At 31.5% G+C, this 23,326-nt stretch overlaps 1 protein-coding gene across 2 annotated transcripts; it reads left to right on the top strand.

The window, feature by feature from the left end:
- The first annotated feature begins 10,450 nt into the window (after positions 1-10,450).
- Positions 10,451-17,767, top strand: LOC107447344 (uncharacterized). 2 transcript variants are annotated; one of them, XM_016062223.4, is made up of 4 exons: positions 10,451-10,631; positions 13,140-13,949; positions 16,344-16,566; positions 17,498-17,767. In XM_016062223.4, exons 2-4 carry the CDS (start codon positions 13,142-13,144, stop codon positions 17,682-17,684), a joined length of 1,218 nt encoding a protein of 405 aa, XP_015917709.3. In that variant the 5' UTR covers positions 10,451-10,631; positions 13,140-13,141; the 3' UTR covers positions 17,685-17,767. The 2 variants fall into 2 exon arrangements, with proteins under 2 accessions (XP_015917709.3, XP_015917710.3); XM_016062224.4 differs by having other exon boundaries at positions 10,496-10,638.
- Positions 17,768-23,326: the final 5,559 nt, after the last annotated feature.

Genomic DNA, 23,326 nt, shown 5'->3' with positions numbered 1-23,326 from the left:
AAGTGATCAAAGTTTATTCAGATTGATTTGAATTATTATTGCACTTTTAAAGTCCAGGAATAATACACAAAGATACAAAAGAGAGACCATAGTAATAATTATTCTTAAAAACAAATTGTATGGTTTTTGCTGATACTCTTAAGTTTCATATTGAAAACAATATAACACGCTCACTAAAGAAAAAAAATCCCTACTAGTTAGAACTAATTTTTGCTCCTTTTTATTTTAGTTTAAGGATAGATTTGCTGATCGTAATAAGCCTAAAAATATAATGGCCCATTAAAAGATACTGTTTTTCAATTAAACTAGCGCTTATCAAAATGACGACGATGTTTGCAAAAAACCAGGTTTTTCAATTAGATTACGAAGTATTCAATTAGATTACGTTAAAGTGTAGAAATCAGTTTTTCAGTAGATTATATATAGGTAATGTGCATATTAACTAATGTGATCCGTTAAAGTGCCAAAAATTGCTTCATTTTTTAAATTATCTATATGATCTGCTCATTACCTACTAGGCCCTCTTTAAAGTAAAAGTCAAATATTTCCTGAAACAGTCGTAATGTTTCTGCATGATTAAACCAATATAATAATTATTAATGTTTATTTTTCGATACAACTAAATGTTTATTTTTTAATATCTAAGGAATCAGTGAAATAAAGTTAAAGAACCAACAAATTAGTTCACAGAATCAATCACTTTAATAGCTCTTTTACGAAGTTTTAAATGGTTTAAAATATTCAACAAGGAAAAGGATAATGCTTTGTGCTATGTAGACTAAAGCAAAAGCAACGTCAATAAAGCACAAATGAAAGTACATAAATTGACGTACAATAGTTTCAGTTCTATAAACAATATTTGAATTTATTTCAATTTAATCTGTTGCACCCTGCGGTTCCAGCCAAATCCCCTCATACCTATTTCTTATCTCCCCATAGTTATTTCCTTGTTCAAACTTGCTCCTTTGTTCCTATTGGTTATACCACTTTACATGTGCTTGTCTCTTTACTCCTCTACCTTTATTTTTAAGTTCAGACACTGAGAAAGGTTCTTGTTTATAGAATGTCAATTTATGTACTTTCTTTTGTTTTTTATTCACGTTGTTTTTTTTTTATTTAATAAGAGTTATGAGAATTAAATTAGAATATTATTACAAGAAAACGAGAAAAACAAGCTTCAAAACTTTAAGGATCTGGAAGTCGTTAATGTTCACATTATTTATGCAAATGTGGAAAATTCTTGATTCCTCACTTTAACGGAGAAAAATCAGTTAATCCACTGATTGACTAGGTAATCAGCATATAAACGATTTTCAAGCTTTAGTGATATTAAACATACTTAAGTTGTTTATTTATTAGCGGACTGTTTTTCAAAAGAAAATGCACTAGGTACTTATTCAGATCATTTATATTTCATCTGCGAATCTAATTTTTTTCAATACAAGATTTTTACTTATAGAAAAATCGCAATGAATACGTGCATGAAATTTAATATTTAACATCTATTTCAAATATTTGTCAATATTATGACAACTTTAATGATCTGGAAGGCGTTAATGTGCACATTTATTATGTAAAATGTGGAAAAGACTTGATTCCTCACTTTAACGGAGAAAAATCAGTTAATCCGCTGATTAACTAGGTAATGAGCATATAAACGGCTTTCAAGATATAGCGATATTAAACATACTTACGTTGTTTATTTATAAGCGGACTGTTTTTCAAAAGAAATTGCTCTGGGTATTTATTCAGATCATTTATATTCCATCTGTGAATCTAATTTTAATCTATCCTAGATTTTTGCTTATAAAAAAAAATCAGAATGAATACGTGTATGAAATTTGATACTAAACATCTATTTTAAATATTTGTCAATATTTTAAAAAACAACCAGCCAAGAATAAAAAAATCTGTTATGATGCAAATTTTAAAGCACTTTTATATTTCCAATTCTAAAAAGTTAAAAAACTATACTACTGAACTAAAATTGTTAACATATGTTAATAACATAAAAAGTAATTTCGCAATTACTTTCATTTATTGCCATTCGCAATGTCAATTTAACATTATTCAAATGATCTTTTGCACGTTAAATATCTGGCGGCTGATTTAAAAAAAATTCAAATAGCTTAGCTGAAGTGCTCAAATGTGAAGAAAGTAGGTCATTTTGTTATAAAAAAGAAAAAAGTGACTCCACCCTATTAGCGACCTTCTTTAGCCTCTTCATTGACTACTCGCTTTGAAAATTAATTCACGTCATTTTTACGAATAAGCCACATAGTATAAGAGAGTTGAAAGCCGGTATTTACCAAATAATTTACTTTAGTGTAAATCATGGTCATTTTTTTACCATAAAGTAAATTCATTGTTGGAAGTGTAAAATTTAGTGATCCCCTTGGACCAGGAAAGATAATAATAGTGACAACTACACCATTTAGTTTTTTATCTGAAGTGCGAGAAATGATTTGGAGTTGGAGTCTGTATTTAAATGCTTTCATTATGCCATTGATTTAAAGAGCGTTTAGTTAAAGACGAATGGTACACTATTTAGAGGTGATTTATCGGATAATTAGCTCCATTCTGTTAGAATACCAATTATGTTGAAAAAATTAAATTTTTAATTGAAGTATTACTCTTTTCGATTGGTGCTGAAAGTGCTTTTATAATCATCTAACAAAACTTTTAGCTTATATCTGTGGGCAAACTTTCAAAAAACAAATCTTTTAAAATGTAGTTTTCGATTAGCTGCAGTCACGTGGAAAGGTGCGGGTTCTCGTGGGGCAAACTATCCATTTTCCAGCCTCTGAGAAAGAGAGAGTAATAATAAAGGGGAAAAAAATTAAAGGAAAAACATAAGAACGATTTATATTCAATTATCATAAAAATTTAAATCCATTTTTTAAACTTTTTCTTATATTTGAAGTTATATTGTAAAAATGTATTATTTTTAACAAAATATTCTGGAATATTCATATATTTAAAAAAAATAATAATAATTAAATTTTGCCTAATACTTCATTATTAAATTCGTATTTTAAACTTCATAAGATATTTCAAATCAATAATTAATCAATCAAAATAATCAAATTTAAAAAGTGGAAACAAAAATTAATTTACCAAAAAACCTACATGAACTCACCACTTCGCGGTTCCACATTGTCCTTCATTTTCTTGAAGTCACCACTTCGCGTTCCTACGATTGTCCCAGATGCCTTCGACAGTATTATTTCAAAAACCTTTTTTTTTTTTTTTTTTTTTTTTTTTGTATTTTAAGGCTTTTTGTATAGGAGGGTTGAAAATCGTTCTCGGATTTGCTTTTGGTGGTGAACTGGTCCGCCAAATTAAGCAAACCCCTTCGAGGTTCCTCAGAGCAGGAATACCACAGATTTTCAAATTTAAATACTGGTCATTAATAAAAAGCAGAACTGTATTAAAAGAGATTAAAATTAGCAACGTTTTTTAGTATAGTTTTTTTCAATTTACTACTGAAAGTGATTTCCAAGAATTTTTTGCCTTAAATATGAATAATTTACAATGAATTTCATGGTGGTAGTTGCGAGTGAATAACGAAATAAATTTAATAAATAAGAAATTAATTGAGTTTTTACCACTTCTTACAATTTTAGTCGCCTATGGCATCCCGGCTCATAGTCATCTATCAGCAAAAATTCATCTTTTCGCGGTTTAATAGTACAAAAAGCGGAATAGGGTATGATGAATCAAACATATGGTGATAATTCGTGTGAACGATTACTTAATGAAACTGTCAGTTAGGCTAATTACCCCAATTACCAGATAATAACAAAATATCAGAAACAAGGTTTCTTAGTGTTTCTATTTGTCTCATAAAAAACACTTGGTATATATTTGGGGCTTCTGTCTTCGTTGAAACATGCTAATTAGCCTTGTTGTGTCAATCTTACGCTATTTACCCCTATTTGACTCGATAATTACAAACATCAAAATGAAACCTTTTTAGCTTTTCTTTTTATCTGATAAAGAATCACATGAATCAAATTTAGGACTTCTATCTAGGTAAAAACACTAGTTAGCAAATCTGCCAATTAGGATAAATACCCCCTAATTAGTCCGACAAAAACTAATCAAATAATCATAAAACAAATATCAAAATCAAACTTTTCAAGTTTTTATATTTATCTCATAAGGAACGATGGTCTAAATTTTTTCAAAATTTGAGACTTATATCGTGGTATAAACATGTTATTTAGAATTACGGTCAACTCTGATAATTACAAAATATCAAAATGAAACTTTTCCAGTTCTTCTTTATATCTGATAAGAAACACATAGTTCATATCTAAAACTACAGTCTTGGTAAAATTGTGTTATTAAACTTTACTGTAAATTAGGCTAGTTACTCCCCGATTACTCGAATTATTACAAAATATGCTGATAATTACAAAATATCAAAATGAATATTTTATGAGGGTTTTTTTCATTTCTTTCAACAAGAGCACGTCGTCAAAATTTGAGAATTTAGTCTTGCTAAGAAAATTCTTATTTATTTAGTATTACTTTCAATTTTAGGTTAATTACCCCCTATTCGCCCCTCTAATAATTACGAATAACAAAACGAAACTTCTTTGGTTTTTCTTTTAAATAATAAGGAACGCATGGTTCCAATTTAAGGCTTTTATCTAGGTGAAAATGTGTTTAGAATTAACGCCGATTAGATTAATCACCCCAATCAACCACATTAATTACAAACCTCGAAATAATTTTTTTTTATCTTATAAAGAACACATGGTAAATTTGAGACTTCCATCCTGGTAAAAACGTTCTTTAGCATTACTCTCCATTAGGCTTATTATCCCTAGTTAACCCGATAAATAGAAATATCAAAAGAAAAGTTTTTAGTTTTTCTCTTCCTCTGATGGAAATACGTAAACAAGTTAAATTTGAGACTTCTATCTTAATGACAAACTTTTACTTAGTATTATTTTTTGTAACCCCCCCCCCCCCCATAACAACAAAATGTCGCAGAGAAGCTTTTTAGTTAGTCTATTTATCTTGTAAAGAACTATGGGCTCAAATTTGAGACTTTCATCCTGGTCAAAAAGTGTTGTTCGGCATTTAGCATTGATTGTGTTATTTCGCATAGATATTTGTTGATGTCGAATAACAACAAAATGGCACAATAAAACTTTTTTGCTTTTCTATTAATTTTATAAGGAACACATGGTCCAAATTAAAGACTTCCATCACAGTAAAATCGTACGATTTTGCATTATTGTCTATTTCTCTAATTACCTCTGAATTACAAAATATAGAAATGATTTTTTTTTAAATAATTTTTCTATTTATCTCATAAAGAACACATGTTTCAAATTTCAGCCATCTAACTTCATCGAAAGTGTGTGAAATAGTGAGGAGAGAGTAAAATAGTCATCAAGGTTTTGTCTTTTATGTATAGACAGAAGATATTTAGAGGGCCGGGATAGCCAGGTCAGTAGGGCGCTGGGCCTATTTCCGTGAGTTTGTGGGTTTAAACCCGGCCGGCAGAAGACTCCCCGTGTAGTACATGTAAAAATTCTGTCGAGTCGCAAAGTCCTCCATGTTCCCACAACAAATCAATACCTCTGAGGGTACTGGATTGGAGATCGATCGTTCTCTGATTCAGGTCAAAATTACGATCTGTGGATGAATGAATAGATGTATGAATGGGTCCGCCTTATAAACAGGTGTGACGCATGATGTGGCAGAAGACGAATTCTTGGCCATAGATGGCGCCACTGAAAAACAAGAAGCGCACCCTCGGCTCGGTTTCACCAGCAGGCTTGCTAGTTTAGCAAGTGGCATTAGAACCAATCAGGCATAAGATATTTAGATTAAGCGAAGTATTTACCTGAAAATAAATTACTTTCCTAATAAAAATGATACCAGCTATATAGTAACAGATTTAAAGTTTTAGTGCAGTTGGTTGTCGTTTGGATACCCTGTTGACAAGATACCTATGGCTGTTGCCCCTCCCCCTTTTTGCACGCCACTGTTATGTTGCTAATAACCAGGTCACACCATTTTCGTCCATTTTCAAATGTGATGTAAAAAATAGATTTTGTTTCACGCTAAAATGTTTCGCAGAATTTTAAATATAACTGAGACTGTAAAAAGACATCTTTATCATTATCAGACAAAGAAAGAATCTCTCTGGGTGGGATTTCCGTTCTCAGAATATTAAATTGGAAAGCAGTGAGTTTTCAAATATCCATTTAGTAATTTTACGACCAGTTTTTTTAGTTTTGGGAGGACGTTGGTCAGTTTTAATATAATCAAATTAAATAACATATTTCTCAAAAGATTAAAAAACTAGAATTTCCAATTAAAATTAAATTTCCTAACAACAATTTGTTAAGTGTTTTGCTTTAAATATTTGAATTATTAATAAAACTAGCTTTCTCATTATAATTAATATTTTATCCCTGAAAAACAATTGCTAATTGCAAAGCTCCTTTCCTTTATCAAAAAAAAAAAAAAAACTATTCAACATAAAGTAACTTTTTTTTTCCTGCTAACAACATATTCGATACAAAAAGCTTCCAAAAATGTTAGATCGAATTTCGATTTAACTCTAAAGTTCTTGTGCCTAGCTTTTCCGAAAATGCATTATATTTTTTTCTTTCGTGTAACATAATATTCTTTTAATTAATATCAAGAAAATCGCATTATTCTTAAAAGCAACGCATAGGATGAAATCGTTTTAGGTTACTATGAAAAAAGTGATTTTTTTTTATAGTAATAAACTATTCTTTTTCATATCTTTTATTCAATAAGGAGAGATGTTATAGGAAAATCTTTTATTTTCGCAGGAAAAAGAAAATAAAGAATTCAGCCAAAAAATAAACAAATAAAATCATTTATTTGTTAAAACCATTAAAGCTACCCAACTTTATTATTTCTTCCCTTAATTTTGTTTAGTACGAGGAAGGATCAAATATAAATGAGACTTTTTTAATAACTAAATATTGAAATGGTATTATCAAAAAGTACAAGAATGTTATTCTTTCTCATACTTGCCGTGAAATTCTACACACCTTTTCCCACACTTTGGAAATTCTAATCCCTGTGGTATTGAAAGAAATGGGCCATGCAGTGAACCAATTGCGCAAAAAATCTTCGGCCTCTTTATTGGAAGAAAATCCCTCTCCCCTAATGCTTCTTTAAGGTGTCCAAATGAATGGTATACAGAAGGTGTCAAGTCCAGGTTTTATAGAGGATGTTCAACTGTTTCTCAGTGAAATGCCTGTTACTGCGGATTTAAGAGGCTTTTGACAAATGTCTTTTCCTGCATCCTTTCGATTTGTGTTCAAAATTCTAGGCATCTACCTTGTGGAGATTTTTCGATGTTCTAAATCTTCATGAAGTAAGCTTTGCATGCTTCCATAACTCATCTCTGTTATAGAACTAATTTTTCAAACTTTCCTTCGTCAGTTATTAAGAATAAGATCACGAACTTCGTCAATTTTCTCTGTCGCAAGACTCGTTCTTGGTCGAAGAGCAGGAGACAAGTTTTCAACTTCCTCACGATCTTGTTTAAATAACTTGTAAGATTTGCATATTTTAGTCATTGACAGGGTATCATTGTGTTTGTAATTTGCGCACAAGTTCAATAGGTTTGAAAAAAAAAAATTTTTTAATTTAATTATTATGCATTTTGCTACTGCATTAGGAGCGTTACTTTCACTTATCATTCAAGTTACCAAAAAAAAAAAAAAAAAAAAAGAATTTGTAAAGAACTAAACACTACCAAATAATTTTTTAACTTCTAGATAAAGTTCTATTGTAGCCATGACAATGAGAATAAAAATTTTCTGCTGCCAGTGACGTAGTTTTGGGGAGGGTTTGGGGGACAAAACCTCATCCGAATATAAACATTAAGCTTGATTAATGAACTATGGTACGGTAAGTGGTGTAGATATAAAAAAGTTTTCATAATTCATATATATATATATATATATATAGATAGATAGATAGATAGATAGATAGATAGATAGATATATTAGACGGAGATAACAGATAACCTCCTCGAACAAACATTAAAAATACGCCGTTGTTTGCTGCTATTAAAAGTTATATTTGATAACGGTAGATTTGTAGAGTGCGACGAGCTCTTTGCTTTCGCTTACAGCTCTGTATTTTATATTTGATTATATTTGATCCTCAGTTATATTTGATCTACCAACTCATTTCATTTCATCATTCTATGCACCGAAGCAAAATTACATAGTGTTCGATTCCTCATCATAATAGATTTATATAATTCTTGTTCTGTTCTGTACTCTACATCTAAGCATTTTGAACCCCATTCATAAACTGCTATTTCTGAATGCATCCACACGTTTTCCTATAGTTATTCTGCATAGACTAAACTTGTACATAAGCTATTCACTATTATAAATATGGGGAAAAAACTTTTCTTGACACATATAGGGTGTTCGAAAACTCAACCAACAAATTCAGAGTTGCGATAAAAGACATTAAAATGTATCATAGAACACGGGGTCACATAGCCAGTGATTAGAGAATCGAATTCCAGTCCAGTCTGTCCGGGGTTCAATCCTCGATTCCTCTAAGACCCACTGAGTACATACGACATACGTGTTCGTAAAATCCGTGGAATCGAAAGTCCTGTCGACGGTCTCTGACAGTACCATGGGGACACGGATCTGGAGAAAATTCCCTTCCCCTTATGATCTATGTCTAAATTAAGGAAGTGGCCTCCCGAAAGAGATCCTCTGCAGAGGATGAGAACTGCGATGGTATGTCTCCGGATTTTTCCCGGGCATGCTTCCCAGACCGTCGGCAAATAGCCCATAGTGTAGCTCTAGTACGACGTAAATAAAGTACCTACTTGTAGTATCCAAATTAAATTAAACGCATTTGTGCTATTTACTTATAAGCCAAAGATAATATGTAAGCCAAATATATAAGGAATTCACTTATAAGCCTTTCTCCGTATATTCTTTGTATAAGTGCCGAGGTTCTTCAGTGAAATGAACTACTTAAACCTTTTTCTACTTACTACTTTTTGGGCATTTAACTTTTCTATCATTGTCGGAAACTTTAGCTTCTCAGCCACTAACATATTTCTAGAATGAAATTTTTTCTGTTTCCTATTCTAGACCTAAGTGTTGACAGATCAACCTAAATAACCATAATTTTGGGGCCGCAGCTACTTTCCTTCTGTCAAACCTTTTGAGTGCGAAGAGGTAGTGAATTAAATTTCTGCCATGACCTTTATGTATCTATATTTCGATAATTTCCTGCCACTTATCCACTCAATCCTGCCGGTTGTATAATGAATAATAAGTGGAGTAAAAATTCAGTAATAGTTCCATTGTGAAACCACAGTAAAATAGTTTTCTCACAGTCTGGCATTTACTTCTTCATTCTCTCTATCATATCTAAGATATTGTTTGAAACAATTATCACCTTGCAAACTCTAAGGTTCATTAGTAGTTTCAGAAAACAAACCTGTGACCTTCTCTGTCTCAGCCAGGGAGCTTTTTTCCGAGATGATGGTTTAGTTTGATTTTAATAGATACACTAGAGCTATGCTATTATCGATTGCCAACAAACATACCCTTTTAGTGATGATCTGAAGACAATTCATGAACAACACTACCATTGATTAAATCGGATAATAGATGCTAGTAGTACAGAGATGCCTTCTCTGTCGCTGCCCAATACCTTAATGTCTTGAACTTTTCCAACGAAGGTTGTAGGTTCGGGCCATATGTAGTCTAAATGCCTTAATACTCACAAGTGAGTTACCCCCACATGAGTTTATCTAGAAACTAAAACCCTGGTCTTCTAGAGAAGAGCAAAGCTACACCCCCAACGTTCACTTATAATCGAACAGCATTTAAGCACTTAATTGAAGTAGGACCAACTTCACGAATAATAGTTCCATGTTAAAATTGGTTCTATTTCATTTAAGCAGAGTGATATTCGTTTGTAAATAGCTGGCAGTTGTTAGTGACTTCAGGTCGCGAACCTACGATCTTTTCTTTGCACTCCGAGCCCTCAGTTTTTTGTTAACCCGCTCCATAAAATGCCATCGTAGTATAAACTATTAGAAGCAGCTAAATTCCTCACTATATAATTCCTTATTTGCTTGAATTTAAACTATCTAACATCTTTTACCATCTGCTATTTTTAATTTATCTAGTCATTCCATCTGCTACTTTAAAAATAACAGCGCCGCAAAGGAGTTCTCTTTTGGGCCTCCCTGGCCGAGCAGTACTCCACGCCAAACGCTGTGCAAAGCGTGGAGGTAGCGGGTTCGAATCCCACTGTTACCCTGGATGAATCTTCGTGCTGTCCTTCTCCGTATTGTGCTATCTGTCCTTCTATTTGACAAAGGTTTACAAGCCTAAATTGAGAACACAAGCCTGCAAATGTATATAAATCCAATAAACCAATAAGGAGTTCTCTTTCAATTTTTTAATAGTTAGGTAATGAGTGACACGTGAAACTAATCATGAAGTTTATCTGATTGTCAACAAATCTAATTCTGGTGCACACTGTATAGTTTGACATAGCTGGTGAAGGTTTAAGGAGGGCTAGTTGCAAGGAATAATTGTTAGCTGAAGTTTACTTAGTCATAGATAGTAAGTGGTTAGTTTGTACCTAAATTATTCTGAACTTTACTTAATTATTAGAGTTTTTATAATACTGTTGAGATTTTTTTATAATTGGAAAATTTTTGTCTAGATTAAACCTCTTAATATTTTAGTTGTAACTTTATCTTTCATTTATTTTTACTCTAAACTTAAGGATTCTCTCAAATGAACCATTTTTTTACTTCGCATGTAAAAGTAAAGCATTTAATTTACTGATTCGTAAGATATAAAATTTTAACATTTTACAATATATGATGTATCAATTATATTTTTCTGCAGTAATGAAATATTGCCGTAATCAGAACAATTAAAGGATTGTTAGGATTTTTCTTTTAAATAAATATAATTTTAGCTTTAAAATTAGGATATTGAAATAGACTTAGAGTTTTTAGTAAGGAATTTCAACAAAAAAATTGCTTTTCTTACAAAAATTTACTAACAATTTCTTAGTTTTTATTTAAGAACAATTTATCCCAGCCAAACAGAATATCTGAAGTTTCTTCACAACTTGTTTTTAATTGCGATGTCTGGTGTATAAAAAAAATTCTCAAATTTGATCTGGTTAGTTTTTTTCCATCAACGTTCCTAAATTTTTTGTGGCGTGTAGAAACTCGCTGACTGGATTTAAATTCACTTGGCTAAAATTATCTTTTTAACTATCTCATATATAGTTAAGACTGAATAATTTATAGCTAAATTTATCGCTTTGTAACCAGATCAAAATATTTATTTTTCCATTAAAAACTGCTATGCTATAAAGTTTAGTTTACGGTATAATTACTATACTGTACGTGAAACAAAGCATAGAGTAGTTGTCTATAATAGTAGTTGCATTATTTATATATTAAAATTTAATAAACTGTTAACATTGTCAAAACTCGAATGGCAATCAACCATGTCGTATAGCTAAACTGTCATGTATTTTAACTTAAATTTTTCTTGCTTATATTTTTCCGAAACATGAACTAATTATCTTTGCAATTAGTTTGTTTTTTTAGTGAGTATTTGGATTGTATCTGTAAACTACACTGTTAAAATAGTTTCTGGTTTTCATGGATCATAAGAAATGCCTTAGTGTTATCTCATGACCAAATTTTTACTTACCGAGCTATGACTATTATGTTTGCCTATTAAACCCAATTTGGTACAAGAGCGAGTTAAGACCTACATACTTTTATTAAAATCTATCGCCTGAATGGGTTCTGAATTGCATGTCAAGTAATTTTCATTTTTGATTTAAATTATCGCCTATTTGGTTTAGCTTCAAACTTAGTTTATAGCAAATTGATTTCGTTTCATTGAAAAATGTTGCGCGAGTTTTAATTTAGATTCCCTTTAGTTCATAATAGATTAGGATTTGATCCAACACTTTTATACTCTAAATTTTATTATTTTAAGTAACTTGAAATCAAATTTTATAAAATTTCTACAAATTTTTTTATTCAAAATGCAGAACGAAAGACTCAACGAAGTTAGTTTCGCTTCATTTATTCAAAATTTCATCTGTTTTCATTGTATCCGATTGAAAAACTCATACAGTTTATAGCTTTAGTCAAAATTTCATTAGACTAAGGAATTATGAGTATCTAAGTTGAAGCATTTTAAATTTCACTATCTGAAATTGGTTCTTATCACTGTACTAAAAACTAGATTACCTTTATAATCATTCATCAGATAATCTAATATTATGAAGTTTTAAGGGTCCAAACATATAATTATCAGCCCATTAATGTTCAATGTTTCGTTCAATAATTAACGGAATAAACGAAGTTCATATCTATACCGAGAATGTTTGATATACGGTGATTCAAGTTTAAAATTTTGCAACACTTTGAATCCTTTTATTATTAAATTTTCATAATGCTCCAGTCTTGCTCCTTGCCTACTTATATTTCTTAAAATAGAGAACACAAATAAGAATTAAAGGGGCGAAAAAAGAGATGTTGTCAAAACCTGTTGAATGATTATCGGAGTTATTGAAAACATCAAACCTCATTGGATTAACTTAGAATTTAATGCATCGAAATCTGTTTTGAATGTCGTGGGAAACTCATAGAATGTTAAAGACTGCAATTGGAAACTGTTTAACCAAACTTGCTTTGATGTTTAGCATCCTCTTTTCCCCAATAATTTTCCAAATTGAAATAGCGTTTTTGTTTATTCCTTGATTGAATGAATATTAATGAATATTAATTTACCCTCCCAATGCACCTATTTTAATTTCAAGTGTTCTTAAAAGTACATATTAAGGATAGGATTACATGACCACAATGTAAAGGTTCTGAATCCAAATTTTTAGTAAACTTTCCAAATTTTTAAATTTTTAACGTCAATTCAATAGTATGCTTCTTAACACAAATTTAATAGATGGTAAAATACCTGCAATTTGGCACATAAAATAAAATGTTTCTAGATTTTTAAAAAAAAAAAATTTCTCCAGGCTTCCAAAGATTGTATTAAAAATTTTTAAATTTTAATATTTACATTTTCTTTCAGCCATGGATAAATTGACGATTGGAGCTATCTTTCTGATTTTGTTCGTAGCCTACAGCAATGCTGCATCTCCCTTTTTCATATCTGCAATTACTTCTGCTTTGGCAACAATTCCTTATTCAGGCGGACCAATGACCACGGGATTAGTTGGTGCTAAACTGGGTATAGGAACAAAGCTTCTTTACTACCTAGGTTATTTTGGTCGAAAGGCACCATCCACGCCAAAACAGAAAGCAGCTGCTTCCCCAAAACTTCCATCATCCTTCGGAGAAGGTGGATTTTCTTCACCTTTTCAGTACATGCAATCTGGTGGATTTCCTAACAGTTTTCCATCTACTTCAAATTTTCAAAACTCATTTGGTGGTGTTGATCCCTCACAACTTTTTCAAGCACTTATTGCTCAAGGAGTTGATCCTAATGTGGTGATTGAAGCATTAAACTATGCTGGAAGTATGAATCCTGCTCAAAATGCATTTGCCAGTAATGGAGCATTTGGTACGAGTGGATCATTTAGTGCTGGTGGTGGAGGAGCAGGTTTTCCAGCTAATTCAGGATTCTCATCAGCAATGTCGGGAGGAGCAGGTTTTCCAGCTAATTCAGGATTCTCATCAGCAATGCCGGGAGGAGCAGGTTTTCCAGCTAATTCAGGATTTTCATCAGCAATGCCGGGAGGAGCAGGTTTTCCAGGTAATTCAGGATTTTCATCAGCAATGCCGGGAGGAGCAGGTTTTCCAGCTAATTCAGAATTTTCATCAGCAATGCCGGGAGGAGCAGGTTTTTCAACTAATTCAGGATTTTCATCAGCAATACCCGGTAATCCTTTATATTTATATATCAGTTTTCGTTATTGCGTGCATAGTTTTAAATCATATCACTTGAGGAATATTTAGCAGCATATTAAATTTCTACAATTTTTCTTCCATAATTCGAATTTATTCGAAAACTCATATAAACTTAATTCTCGATCGCGTTCAAATTTTAAATCTTAGCTTTTACAAATTAAAGCATAGAAAGACTCCTTTTAGTCAAACTTGAATCGTCCTAGCGTCTAAAAGGTTTAACTTTAACCAAGCTAAATGTATAGATTTTGTTTGTTGCATGCACAGAATGATTCTAAAATATATGTTAAGTCATGCTATCAGAAACATAGCATTTAACGTACGTGTGTTCTGCGTAAAATCTGTGAAGAGCATATTTTTCGGTAGAAATTACCTACGTTAACTTTAACGAACATACATACATTAATATGCTTAAAGCCACGGGAAAGTACTATTTGCCTCTTTTCAGGGATGAGTTTATCGTCATTGAATGAGAATATTGTATGAGCTAGATGTAATTAATGCAGTTTATTACGTTCATATTGTATTTTATAACTTTTGTATTTAATAACCTTAATTAGCTTGTAACATTGATCATATCTTGAGTATTTATCATCATTTACTTGAGTGGCATCTGGTTATATTAACATTGACCATTTCATTCAATAAAATACTCGGTGGTCTGCATTACAGTATGAAATCACATCAGTTTACTGAGTCAAAGTTCAGTTCAAAATTTTGTAGCGTAAGTAAACTATATTACTTTCGCTTAGTTTTACTTTTAAATTTCGAAAATAAAGTTAACCTAGTGGAGCATTCTCAGATAAGACAAGTCTCTAAATGTCCCCTTTTCGTTCCGTCAAACATTCGAATATAGTTAAAATATGCACAAGTTTGAAAATTTTACAAAGGCCTATACTTTAACTATAATCGTGGGAAAAATTCTTTTGGGTTTTTATCTATCAAATTTTTTAATGATTGAATGTGTGAAACTGTTAACGTTAAATACATTGAATGCAATGCTTACTAATAAAGTAATTAACGCATCCCATCTGTTTAAATTTTTTTACGTTTAATTTTATTTAAAAGAGAATCAGTTTAATTCTATGCTTATTCTACGTTACAAGTTAAAAATTAAGGAAAAGAAATCCTTCGAGCGTAAAACTGATCTTCCAAACAAAACTAGATAAAATTTTTACTCAGTCTACATAAAGAGTAAAACTGTTAAACCATGCACATGTATCTATCAAAAAAAGAAAAAAATCTTTGGAATTTAATTTGCGATTGGTCACATTTTTCTTTCTGCGCAGAATTCAATCACCTAAACAATGGCTAAAACTTTCATTCAAACTCTTAGTTTCTGCAACCAAATAAGCCATTGCCTCTTCAGACTGTTCTAAAACTGCATCATAAACTTGACAAGCTTATAGCTCTTAATATTGTCCTGGTTAAAGTGCAAAGCTGGGAATTCTTTGGAATACGAAGTGTTTGGGAAACGTTTCAAGTCAGACTTAATAGTTTTCCAAAATGTTAAGAAAAATTTAACTTAGGAAATATTTTGGTAAATACAACTGAAGAGTTTAGAGTAATATAAGCACTTTTCATAATGCTTCCGCACTTTCAAATTGTTCAAAAGAACATTACAGATTAAAACAGAATTTTTATGCTAGCAATCTTACTGTACTGTTAGAAACGTGTTGAGTATTATCAGACAATACTAATTAATGTAAAAATAGCAGTTAAACGTAAAAATTTCACCTTTAAAAGAACGTAGTTGATTACAATCGATCTAGTTCTTTTAACCATAATCAGCTCCCATAATTGACATAGGTTTAGCGCATAGCGTTTTAGATTTTCTGCCTTTAAGTTTTCCTTCTATTTTGCTTAATTTCAAAATATTGAAATTGCTATTTGATTTTAATTGGGTTATTAAAGCCCGTAAAAGGTTTCTCTTTAAGTACTGGTTCCACGACCCCGATGTTTTCTAACACTTACTCCCATTATTTCCTTTATTTTATTGTGAGACTATGTAACTTTAATTTTTGAGCTTCGGATTAAAATTTTTTAACCACAGCTGAACCTTTTAAGTTGAGGATTTCTCAAGTTCAGAGTAGACAAATAATTACCTAATACCTTTCTAATAAATTGAAATTCTTAATTTTTTGTGCTATTATAAATTCAAAAATTTGGTGTTCTATTTTTTTTTTTTTTTTTTTACTTTCAGACCAATAGTACTGTTAATTTCGTAAGAGACCAAAAGCTATTGCTAAATAAACTTTCCTATTATACTTACAGTATTCTATAACCTTTTTCTCTGCATAATGTGTAGCAAATTATCAATTTTATGCTCTAGACTAAATTTTCATAAAAAATATAATTAAACTTACAGCCCATCAATTTGCTGGACCCCAAGGAGGCACAGGAGGCTCATTAAACCAACCTATTGCACCAGAAACTTCAGCTTCAGAAAGTGAACCGGATGATGCAGAGAGCTTTTTCAACTTTTTGACAGACATGGATGAAAACACTTGTATTTCAAGATTAATATGCGACATCGGGAATAAGCCATCTTTTCTAGGAGAATTTTCAGAAAACATTAGCAGCATGGTTAGGTAATAAATTTTCAATGTCTTTAACATTCCAACTACAGTACTCTTCAAACATTAAAATACGTGCTGTTCTCTGAAATTTAATAAATGAATATAGAAACAAGAAATTTGAAAGGAATGCACAAAACTGTATATTGACTAATAGAAATTTACATTATTTCAAACACAAGCGAATTTAAAACAAACTTGGCAGAACTTTCTAGACGATAAGTAGCCCCAAACTTTCTGGAACGAATTTTTGTAATATTTCAGACATCACAAAACTGGTTACTGTTTTCTGTAAACAAATTCCTACCAAACTATTTTAATTTTAAATAATGGTTGAGCTCGAGTTTATGCAAATTCTACGGTAATCAAAGGAACTGTTTAGTTGATATTTTCGTCAAATTTCTTGTTTCTATGTTCTTTCGTTTTCAAATAAGATTAAATAAAAACAGATCACAACCAAACTAGCACAAGGATATTGTAACAGCTTTAGTCTACATCGACCGACATTGTCAATATTGGCGAAAATCGACATTGTGTGTAGGATATTGTACGATTCCCGTCGATTTCACATTAAAAGTCTGTTTGTAAAACTTTTCTTTTCAAACTTTATTGTGTTCTTAAATCAAAAATAATCATTTAAAAGACAAAAAATGACGTCAAATTGTTGAAATTCCAAAAAATAAATTTAAAATAAATTTAGAGATATCCGAAATGCTGAGAGATATCGATCGACATTCCCCAACGTTTTTACAATATCGAACAATATTGTTTCGCGATATTGAATAAACGTTATAAAAGGGGTCCATTTTTTATATATAGTACAATGCTTCGCTACGATATTATACAATGTTCAAAGCTAAGTTTTTACGATATCGTTTTTGTGAATTATGCTATTTGGGAACTTTAGGAGCGTATTTTCGAAATGTACTAATATTGTTTTTTGCAGTTCGCTCAAGGTACCACCAACCAGTCGTGCGTACAAGTATATTGAAATAATGGAAAGAGGAAAGAAAGACGGCCAGTGTAACGTAAAGTTTCCAGAATGTGGTGATGTTTCGTATGAAGTTGTGAAAAATGTAGCTCCTTCTGTTAGTTTGCCTCAAAATGTAAATCCCGCAGATATAAACTTCTAAAGAGCAGTCTCAAAACTGAATTTCAGTTTTTAATTGTTGAAAACTAAAATTGTTTATAAAACAATAAAGTTAATTTTCTTTTATTGTAGTTTAATTTCTCAAAGCAATCTCAACACAAGCAGCAGCATATGAAATAGCAAATTTTATAACTAGTAAATTAAACTTGAAACTTTAGTACATAGTCTTTTGCAACTTGATTACTATCCTTCATAAAGCGTAGAAATTTAACAAGCTTTATAGATTGGTAGTAATATATCTAGAATATATGAAGTCTTTTTGTTAGAAAATACGTAAGCAAATGAGATTTGAACTAAACAAATTTGACTTAGATTTTTCAGTTTTTGTCCAAAGAACTAATGAGTAAATGTTTCACAAAACGGCATACTTTTTTAAAGAAAAAGTAAATCGTGAGGAGTGTAATGTAAAAATTTTTTTAAACAGTTTTAACGACGTCCTTTTAGAACTTCTACAAATGACTTTCAGAGCGGCCAATATTTGTACCGTTTGAGGAACGCTTTACATAGAGTTATCAAAGTTAATTTTATTTTACTAAGTAACCCGACCAGCGTCCTCAAAAAAAACTAAATTGATAGCAACATTTCTAAAAAACATTCGAATGCTCCTCTTTACCTTTCCTATTAAAGTCTGTTAGCGAATCTCAGCTTGGAATTTTTGTTCTCAGAATATTAGAGGTTTTTCTGGTCTTTGACGAAGGGTCGGAATCCCGATCGCAACGCTCAACTAGACCATCTGAGGAGAACACGCAGATTTCATGTCGAGAGCCTTCCTTTTCCTCCCCTCTGCTTAAAAGTATGGGAATGTATTACTATATTTTCTTTCATAATTCTTTTCAATTTCATCAAATATTTTTAAATTTTCCCATGACTTATTTTAAACTGTTTAATGCAGTTCTGAATTCCGAAGTCGAGCATCACTGGCTGCGGTCAGTGTGCGGGTAGGTGACCACTTGTATTAGTATACGTAGAGACCGATGGTTCGCGGTATTGGTCCTCATTAAACTGTTCTACCGTAAAGTGCTCAATTTCGCTTGCAGGTCGTTGGGTTACCAAAGCGGGGGTGACATCCTCCCTGCAGAAGATCAAAATTGTGATGGCTTGTCTTCGGATCATCCAGGGATGTTTCCCAGACCGTCGCCTATAGCCCATTGTACAGCTCTAGTGCGACGTAAATGAACTAAAACAGCAACAGCAGCAGTTTTGAATTCCAAACAGTTTTCAAACTTAGTTTTAATCAGTTTAAAAATCTTGACAAACTACCTGGTCATGACAAACTAATTTATCTCCAGTTCGATCACCCTCCTGGTCATTCACCCTAGTCCGATCCTTCGCCATAGCCTTGCAAATTACTGTTTGGATCTTGGAATAGTTCCCTTTTTTCGGCTTAGTAATTTCTTTATCCAACTGAGATTAATCAAGGTTCCATGGGAATGAAATCATCTATCCTCAAGCAATTAATTCTTTTTACTAGTAAAATTTTTCTATAGGTAATAAGCACTTAGATTACATGACGCTCCGTAGCCTTCACCCCTACACCAAAGACTCCCATGAATACATTCCATACATAGATATTATATACCACATTGATGACACATTTCCAAAAATGGCATTTTCTGCTCATTTGATGTGCTTGCTGAATTGAAATTATATAAGAAAGGTTATTATTTTCAATACGATAAATTCCCTTTGGCGATAATATCGAAAATAACTATATAAACTATTAGAACTTGCATTGTCAACAGGCACTGAGCTCAACTAGATTGTTCTTGCTTGTCAGAGGTCAAAATCCCGATTGCTAAAATCTATTAATACGAAAGTGAATTTCAGAAAACATAGTAATTAAAAGAAAAATCAAATTTATGAACTGTCCCACACTTAACATTCTCGAGTAAGACTGCGACTAGAATAGCCTGCAGAAGGCGCTGCGAACTAGTAAACAAATGGCATCATTTGTATGATCGTGCTTACACAAGCTGTAGATCAGCTGTATTTTCGAAAGGGGATTTTCGCATTTGTTGAGGGTTGTTATTGTTAATTTACGTCGCACTAGAGCTGCACAATGGGCTATTGGCGACGGTCTGGGAAACATCCCGGAGGATGATCCGAAGACATGCCATCACAATTTTGATCCTCTGCGGAGGGGATGGCACCCCCGCTTCGGTAGCCCGACGACCTGCGCTCGAAGTCGAGCACCTTACGGTAGCACAGTTTACCGCACACCCCCGGTCCCCACGCAGACTGATCCAAGTGGTCACCCACCCGCACACTGACCGTAGCCAGTGATGCTTGACTTCGGTGATTTGTTGAGGGATGGACAAAACCACCTTTAGGAAGCTTTCTGTATTCAGCGGTAGAAAGCGTATTCGAGCTCTAGAATTGAGATTTCCACCTATGGATGGTATTTTCAATGCAAATTTAAGCAAAAAACAAATTTCTAACTCCTTTCCTTCAAGACTTCCAGCTCAAATCTGCATTTCATAAGACTTTAATGATATTAAGTAATTCGGGAGAATTTTGAAAAGAAAGTTTTTTTTCAGTTATCTATAGATATATTTTTTTTAAAAAAGCGACATGGTTGCTGTATTTAGAAAAAAACTCGTTTTTCTGTCTCTTAATTTGGCTTCCTTTGACTTTTTCTTATTTCTATTTGTTCTGTTGCAATGCACAGTGCATAAGTTAGTGTCAGTATTTAGAGTAGCGAGATAGAGTTCATTTGTCATATTATTATTTAGATTCAAATTTCGCAGTTAGTAAAATTGTCGAAAAGATAATAAGTGTTTTATAAATATTTTCATTCTAATATTAATTTTAAGTCTTTACTGCCTATCAAACAACATGTTTACTATTGTATAACTACAAAGGATGGACAAAATAATGTAAACACATCTATGATACATTTTTTCATATTTCTCTAGAAATACTTAAGGAATTATTCTATATTTTAGAAGTGTTTAGATCATGCGATTTCTCAGACATGTCCCTGAAGTTTAAAGCTTTTAAGGTTTGAGTGACCGACAATAAATTACAAGTCGAAAATGTTTTTGAACACCCTATGCCAAAAACTGTAGTAACAGATTTGTAACTTGTGACGGTTATTTTGGTTATTTCATGCAATAATTGCACAAATTTTCGTAAACTTAGATTAAACATTTATAGAGATATGGACATTTTATGAAAAAAACTAACTTTTTTGTCTGATGTTTTTCTGCTATAACTTTAAAAATAGTCAATAAATTTATAGAGCACACAATTCATAGAGCAATTTAAAATTAATTACAGAATTTTTGGTTTAAAAATTGGATAAGGCGTTTAAAACTGTGCAAGGGCAAAATATGTTTAATTAAAGTAATTCTTTTATACTGCACATGAGCATGAAGAAAAAAAAATTTTTTTTCATGATTTTATGTTTGGCAACTAATGAAAAAAGTCTGAGTTGAATTTCTTAGAAATTTAAAAAATTTCAAGTAATTTTAAAAGTATTCGTACTTTTCGAAAGAAAGTTGAAAGTAATAAGGGTTTTCTAGAAATATTAATATATATTTGTATTATAAGACAGAATTTAATAACAAATGATAATACCTAACAATAAACTTTCACACACCAAAATATGATTTAATAAGGAACGAAAACAGGCAAGAAAAAACAATGATACTCTTATTTGGGATGATCCTCAACAATGCCGTTGTCATTTTTAATAAATTTTGCTTAATAGTACAAAATCAAATATGCGATAAACCCTTTATCATTTTGAGCATTATTTTAAAAAGGACGAAAACTACTTAGAAAATTGATTGAAACTTTTTCAATTTTTAAAATATTCAAGTCAGACTATTTTTTAATTAGTTGCCAAATACAATTCGCTACAAAATTAAGATTTTTTTATAATTTTTACCGCTCATGCGCAATATAAAAGAATTACTTTAATTACTCATATCTTGTGCAGTTTTAAACGAATTTTTCTAAATTTTAAAGCATGAATTGTAAAATAAATTTTAAATTGCTCCAAAAATTTGTTTAATTTTATCGAAATTTTTTAAAGTTTTAAGCAAAAAGAAGTAAGACAAAAAAATGAGTTTTTAATTAAAAAACACGTCCATATTTCCCTAAATATATAAGCTTGGCTTACGAATTGTTTGTAAATATTGCATAGGATAATCAAAGTTACTGTCACAAGTTACTAATCTATTGCTATATTTATTGGCATAGGGGTTTGAAAACAATATTTGCAGTTTCTAATTTATTGTCGGTCCCTCATACCTCCAAAAGCTTTAAACTTCATTGATATGTATGAAAAATCGTATGATCTAAACATTTCTGAAGTTGTAAAATGATTCTCTCAGAATTTCTAGATGAATATGAAAAAATTTATTAGTATAGAAGTGCTTACATTATTTTGCCCACCCCTGCACATGTATAGTGCGCTCAACAAGAAATGGATCATTCTGAATAACTTTTAATCCAATGATCGGATATTCACGTTCTAGGACTTTACCTTCAAGGTTAAATAGGATGATCTCAAATATGCAAAATGATTACTGCAGACGATATTTTAAGTTACAAAATCAGGCATGAAAACATACTTCCTATGGATAAACATACCTTTTTTTCCCCCGCCTGATTCAGATTTACCCCCACAATATGAGGTAGCTGCAATCTGGGAAATATGGTCCCAATAGTTTGGTTAGGAAAGTGCTGCAAAGTTTTGACTCCTTAATGTTACTTTCACTTTTTGCCTATTTCACCATGTCTCGAGTACTTTTCAAGCGAATTGAAAAGTTTTTGCACATAATTATAAAATTTGTATATTCAAAGCTAACTCCATGCAAAACATAACTTTTAGCACATATTTATTACTTATTTTCATAATTTTATTTAATAATAGTCGAAAAACTTTTGATTTTTGAGGTATGCAATTTTTTACATCCTTTTAAGTATTGCAATTTCAAATTTAAAGCAAATTGAGTAATATTGGTCGATTAGTTTCTGAAAAATATAATTTCGAAAGAATCGTATTTTTAAAATTTGATTTTTCTGGAACTATTCGACCGTTTTTTCTCAAATTTTGTATTTTGCAACGTAAAAATACATACTTTATAAAGATGTAAAAAAGTGCATACTTTGCAATTCAAAATTTTTTCCACTGTTATTAAATAAAATAATAAAAAATAGCAAATACTCACTAAAATTTATTTTCCTCAAATTACATATTTGAAGTCACCTCCTTGAACCCTTTAGATTGAGTCTTAGAACGTGAAGATTAGGATCATTTATTTAAAAGGTATTCAGGGTGATCCAATTATTTCTTTTGCTTACTGTTCCTTTTTCACTATATTCTGTCTTTTCATTATTTATTTTGTTCACTGTTAACACATTGTACACGTTGAACCAAATGGCCTCAACATTGACAGGATACAGTAGCCTGGAAATATAGTCTATAAATAGCCTCCAGCGCTTCCTAGTGTATAAAACACCAAGCATCTTGTTCTCATTGGCGTGCCTTTTCGGCAGACCAAACTTTCACAGACAGTGAGAACGGTCGTTCACAAAATATAATATTTTTCTCTTTTTCACCTGAGCAAGCTATAGGCGCATATCTATGAATCATAGTGCTATTAAACTCTCACC

This window comes from Parasteatoda tepidariorum, chromosome 11 (assembly GCF_982258835.1).
Source record: "Parasteatoda tepidariorum strain Cologne lab strain chromosome 11, Ptep-v5.0, whole genome shotgun sequence".
NCBI lineage: Eukaryota > Metazoa > Arthropoda > Arachnida > Araneae > Theridiidae > Parasteatoda > Parasteatoda tepidariorum.
This window is presented reverse-complemented; position numbering and strand designations above follow the sequence as displayed.